At 27.4% G+C, this 6,512-nt stretch overlaps 1 protein-coding gene across 1 annotated transcript; it reads right to left on the bottom strand.

Annotated features, from left to right (window-relative positions):
* Window positions 1-3,581: 3,581 nt before the first annotated feature.
* On the bottom strand, window positions 3,582-6,174 carry LOC101236390 (homeobox protein ceh-28). The gene is made up of 2 exons (XM_065793056.1): window positions 5,468-6,174; window positions 3,582-3,998 (listed from the first exon to the last, which is right to left on the bottom strand). The coding sequence occupies exons 1-2, from the start codon at window positions 5,973-5,975 to the stop codon at window positions 3,700-3,702; spliced, it is 807 nt and encodes a 268-aa protein (XP_065649128.1). The 5' UTR covers window positions 5,976-6,174; the 3' UTR covers window positions 3,582-3,699.
* Window positions 6,175-6,512: the final 338 nt, after the last annotated feature.

Here is a 6,512-nt window from a genome sequence, read left to right on the forward strand (position 1 = left end):
TCATAAAAATGTAAACAACGTTGATATTCTTTTTATATTTGATGAAATAAACTCAAGCCGATAAGATATAGAAATATATATAATTTATAAAAACAACAAAACCAGTTTTGATAAATAAAATGAACCACCAAGTGTTAAACGAGAACCAAATTTAATATGCTCATAAAAATGTAAACAACAATGATATTCACAATAATGCTGACTATCCTCCCATAAAAAAAGAATAACTTTTACAAAAAGAGGAAAAAACTTATACACATTAACTATTCTCAGAATTCATCAAAATAGTAAAGAATTCTCAGAATTTATCAAAGTATGTAATAATAGTTAAAAAAAAGGAATTAAAAAATAATAATTTTACTTCAGGACTTTCTGGTTCCAATAAGCGACTTAAACTTACATTGAATAATAATCTACCTAAACGGAATTTTGATATTTTTGTTTCGTGACTATACAGGGGCGGATCCAGCATTTTTTATTCTTTGAGATAGCTAAGTTCCAGACATGGAGCAAACTCCAAATATTTATATGTTTATACTTATGTCAAATATAGATGCTTTGCAAAAATTGCGATGATTTGAGCCTGGGAACAAAAAATCCCTAAAATCAGCCCCCCCCCCCACCCGGTGTAAGTGCAAACAAGTTGATAAAATGTTTTTTGTACTGTTCTAACTAGACTTATATTCATAAGTTTCACAGTATAATCTCTCAGCGTTCAAACGTTATGACCATGTAAATTTTGTAACCCCCTCAAAACGAGGGGGGTCCAAACTGGTCATAATTTTTAAACGCTGAAATATTTTACTATGAAACTGAAAATTTATCGATGAATATAAGACTAGTTAGAAATGGTACAAAAAACATTTTATCAACTTATTCTTCTCACGTTTGGGGCAGGAGAGGGGCAAAAATTTTGGGGCTTTGCTATTCCCAGGCTCTAATCATTGCAATTTTTGCAAGACATCCTTTTTTGACAAAAGTATAAACATATAAATGTTTGGAATTTGCTCCATGTCTTAAAGACCAAATGGTGTTGGATCCGCCCTTGTGACTACAGATGTTATTGTACCAATTAGGTTTTGCAAATTGAAAATGAAGGATCTACAAAATATGAGAATTTAATTTCTAAACTTTCTGGATAGGCTTTGTATTAAAGTTTTCTGAATATTTTTTGTACATATGTATCTGCCAACTGATATTAAATTTATTTTGATATGCTATAATTATGTTAAGAATACTTTAAAAAAAAAGTTTCTGTTATGAAGAAAATGTTTAATGTATAAAACTTTTGTGTATTTTAAGAGAATCGGTTATTGACTTATGAGCTTAATTTATTGAACTATTTTCATCATAGTACTGGTTTATCTGCCGTAAATATTTCATCTAATCTAATGCTCGGAAAACCGTACGGTGGTACATTACAACGTAATGATTTTGCTTGAAGTATTTATATTATTGAAAGTCGTATTAGAATATTAAAGTTAGCCAAATAGTAAGTTGCTATGTATCACACTTCACTTCCTTTTCTAAATTTTAATGTATCTATGGAAATTGTGCCTGATTGTATAATCAGGCACAGATGTATATGTTATCTTCAAAAATTACATATGTATATGTTATCTTGTACATATGTATATGTTATCTTCAAAAATTTAGAAGGACACAAAATAGAAATTTTCAAGGTTAACTTTATAGTGGAAGGCACATTTTATGTGTTATTTGATGCTTACCTTTCAAAGTAATGCACTTTTTTGGGTAATAAAATTATATTGGTTAATTATCTTAAATATAAACAAATAACAACAAATAACAAACGTGTATTTTGATTTTGACTTTTGATAAAGTTTGGCACGCTTGCCTTCTCTTTAGCTCTTTTCATATAATTTATCTGGAAAAATTTTATAATTATTGAATTGTACTTTGCTAATTGTAATAGTAAAGTCATCCTTGATATACAGCACTCTCCTTCATTGTTAATAACCCTGGTCCTGTGTTGTTTCTTATTTATAATAACAATTTTTATGATAACTTTATTTTTAAAGTGGCTCTTAATGATGAAACAGCTAATATACTCCAGTCTTGATGAGAAACAGTTATTATTTCATCGCTTTGCATTCAAATAGTATAGGATGTCGGTTTTGAAAACTATTTCTCTTCTGTGAAAGCTTTTAGTTTGTAGTGGCAGCTGAACTTTACCCCAAATGAATCTCAGTTGTTTACTCAATACTTATTGCAGTATTGTTGGTATTTCTATACGTATGAAACGAAAAACGTTTATAAAGTCTTTGATTACCTTTTTTGATTACCGTTTCCTATTGACTTTTTATAAAAACAATATATTTAATTCGCTGTAAAGATAACGTTTACAAAAGTTTTATCGTGCTTGCCACTCCAACTTCTTATTCCACTTTTTATCTCTGTAAATTTGATATAAAATTGCTAGCCTAAGAAGCTAGAGATTCGTGGTTCAATGCCACCTCAAGGCAAGTTTCATAACATCGGTGAGAAAGAAGCCGTGAACTTCTTTTCAAATGCTCTTCCGCTATGGTCTGTGAGAAGACTGTAAGAGCACGTAAAATTTAAAATAAAATCTTTTATCTTTTATCAAACTCTTTGTCTCTATCAATCTTTTATCTTTTGTTTTCTCTACCAATCTTTTATCTTTTGTTACACTCTTTATCTATATAAATCTGTTATCTGCTCTTGCATGGAATACTGTTGACATGTTTGGGTTGGTTTTTCTTATCATGTCCATTCTCTTTTATCCAGTATCTGTTAACTAATTGTAAATGTAGTTGAATTTGTGTTAGCTTTCAAAGCTGAGCTTCTTTTCCATCGTCGTAAAATTGCACCATTTTTCTGCAAATATTACCATGGGGGCTGCTTAAGCAAACTGTTACCTCTTATTCTATCAACTAAAGCTAAATCTTGAGTAACTTGCCATTCAGCGAATTGTTGCAATATTTTATTGTACCTGTTCAAAGAACTTTTATTTATCTAGTTAGTTTCCTCAAATATCAATGCTTTCGAATTCTTTTCACGACATTTTAATGTTTCGCGACTCATTTAATTTAATTTTTAAAGTCTTCTTATATTTTCGCTCTTAAAATCTAATAAATCTTTACTTTCTAATAAATCTCAACTTAAATAGTTATTATTCGCAGCCGCATTGGAATTATATTTTAAAGCTAATTAACGTGTTTAACTCATCATTGTAGACACTGCAACATAAATATTTGATTTCCTAGTTCTAAGTTCGATTTTAAGGAAATAGTTATAAATTAATTTTTTACTAATATAGTACATCATTTTTTATTAATAATTTCAATTTGTAGGCAGTAAAAAAAAATAAAGACCCGCTTTTAAAAACGGAAGTCAATGTTATGAAATTCAAATTATTTAAAGTTAAAAACTTTCAATAAAATTGTTTAACTCATTTCTTTATTAAAAGTTGTTTATCGTTATTTTTTTCCTTATCTTTTTCACCCAAAAAAAAAATAATTTTTGGAATTGTTCTTGCTATTTGTGTTGTTATTATTTTATTATTATACGTGGTTGATCGTAAAATGAAATATGAAAACTTGTACTTACATATAATACATTTTTAACTTAATATATTTTCAAAATACATAGTTCTTTACCATTAATTTAAAAGTTTATTTGCAATTTATACAGGCGAAAGTTTAACAACACAAAATCTCAATATGAGTTCATTTTTGTGGCCACTCTTATCTTTAATTCATCTTCAGCTTTTAAGCGTCTCCATTTTGCACGTCTATTTTGAAACCATGTTTTAATTTGTCGCTCAGAGAGATCAAGCGAGCGTGAAATTTGTTTTCGTTCGTATGGAGAAATGTATTTTTGAACTAAAAACACTCGTTCAAGCTCTGTGGATTGACTATGAGAAAATCGCACCTGAACACACTTTTTAGAATCGTCGTTATTTGGGTATAAAAAGTCTTGTTTTCGATGTGAGCACGGATAACGTAATGACGAACCTAAAAAATAAAAAAATAAAAAGTATATATATATATATACATATATATATATATATATATATATATATATATATATATATATATATATATATATATATATATATATATATATATATATATATATATATGTATGTATGTAATATTATATTATATTACATTATATTATATTATATTATATAAGGTACCAGTTTCTAACTACATAAACTTATTAATTTTATCACTGTTTATTTGAGTTTTGAATTTATTATTATTTTAGCTATGTTTGAATTTATGTTTAAAGACTTAAACGAAAAGACATGTCAAGAACTTGTTGCCCTCTTCAAGTGTTACGTCACTAGAGAACTGTTGCGAAATCCAAAAAGTCTAACTTTTTTTCGTTTTGTTTTATTTATACAAAACGCTTTTTTTCTTTCTTACTAAACAAATATTTAATGACTTCTTTAAATATCTGCGCCAGTAATCGAAGTCGTTTATTGCCTGTTAATCACTTATTTATTGTTTTGACTACGATAAGGAACGCTTTACAAAAGTAATCGCAAACAGAAACAATTTGTTTATTATGTTTCTACTTTCACACGGAAGTGACCGCTTCAAGTTTTTTTCTTTGAAAAAAAAAAAGCTGAGAATATTCATTGTGATTTTTGGTTGTCTAATTATAAAACTATAACTGATTCATACAAAGATAATTAACTTATAAAACGATAACTTATAAACTTTATTAAGTCGTTATTTAGTCGTTATTTATTTCAAATATAACTAAAGAATAAAATTTGCCTCCTTTTTTTTTTTTTACAGAAAATTCCACACCCATACAATTAAACCAGACAAACAGTTTAACCTGAATGTATGAACAGTTATCATTTTACACCCTGGAACATATGTTCGGCTAATATTAGCACATCTTAATTTTAAAATTTACGCGGCATATGATTATCTGGGAAAATACACAGATTTTTGATATCACAGTAGCATATTTAAGGTGGAGCTTCTTTACCAAATTATCTTATTACATTAATTAATTAATAAAATTATCTAAGTTACAGGATTTTAAGAGGTACTGTATTAAAGATAGAAACATGCTTTTTACGTCGTTTTTTTAGAGGTCTAATCTTACATACTATATTTGTTACCGGGGCTGTGCTTAACAATTGCTTCAAAGCATCACATATTTAAATGCATTATTAACCTTGTATTTATGGCATATTTATACACTAATAAGTAATAAAGAAATACAAAATAAATAAGCTTTTATAAATAAATTATAAAAGATATTTAAACAATAAAAACTCTTAAAACTTAATAATAATTTGTAGTAGTATAATATTTAAAGATCTAAATAAAGAAATGACAAAGAAAATAATATATATATATATATATATATATATATATATATATATATATATATATATATATATATATATATATATATGTATATATATATATATATATATAATACAATAAATACATACTTTTTAAAGATAAGTGATCGTTCCACAACGGTACACTAAATGCTGATCGAACACAATCGCTTTGGTTTTGAAGTATATTTAAAGAAGGATATGTTGTTCTTTTGTAAAATTCTTCATAAAGTTCCATTTTTGTTTCAATAGGCCGTTCACCAAATAAAATTTTTAAAGAAGTATTTTCTTTGAACTCACTTTCCACCAACAGTCCCGCTAATGCTTTTGGTGATGAACCGAATGGTTTGTGGTGATTGTGGTGAATCTTTTGTTCTCTAGATAACATGAACTCGTTTACTGAGCCGTTTATTTTTTCTGATAGTTTAATGTCCTTTATTTTTTCTGATGTTTCACTGCACTTAATGCTTGTCTCTAATTTTTTTTTGTGGAAAAATACATTTGGGTAACAATTTCCGTCAAAGTTAGATATACTTTTAATACAGCCTTTTGGCTTTTTGAGCAGATTTTCGATACTGAATTCTGATGAAAATTCTCTTTCTTCTTTTCTCTTTAGCATTTTAAAAAGCGTTATAATGTTGATCACTTTGTCAAGAAATTTATTGTGAGTTTCTTTTGAATGCTTTAAAAAATTGCCTCTTTATAATGTTAAAAAACACTTTAAACTTTTTTGCTTCTGCAGATTTTAAAAAGCCCGTCAAATCGCTACAAATTCTTGGCAAAGCCTAAATGAACAATGCACAAGAATTTGCGATACCAATCATAATTAGCTGTTCTTTCGGATTTATAATAAAATATAAGTATTTGTTTAGTATGTTTATATAGTGTAAGCACTATCCCCCGTTATTATTGATGAGTTAACAATGGTAATTTAAGAGTTCATGCTCCACTATGGGCGAGGTTGTCTCCATTACTCACGTTTTATCCTTTAAACCTGTCAATACATTTTTTAAGTATATCAAGTCTTATTTTTTGATTGGTTAAAAAAATATTTCATTCAACTGATATAGAACTAAACTTTTAAGCTATTATTTTCTATTGACCATTATATTGGATTTATGAAACACACACTGTACACATATATTTATGGGTGTAT

Source organism: Hydra vulgaris, chromosome 03 (genome assembly GCF_038396675.1).
Source record: "Hydra vulgaris chromosome 03, alternate assembly HydraT2T_AEP".
In the NCBI taxonomy this organism is placed as follows: Eukaryota; Metazoa; Cnidaria; class Hydrozoa; order Anthoathecata; family Hydridae; genus Hydra; species Hydra vulgaris.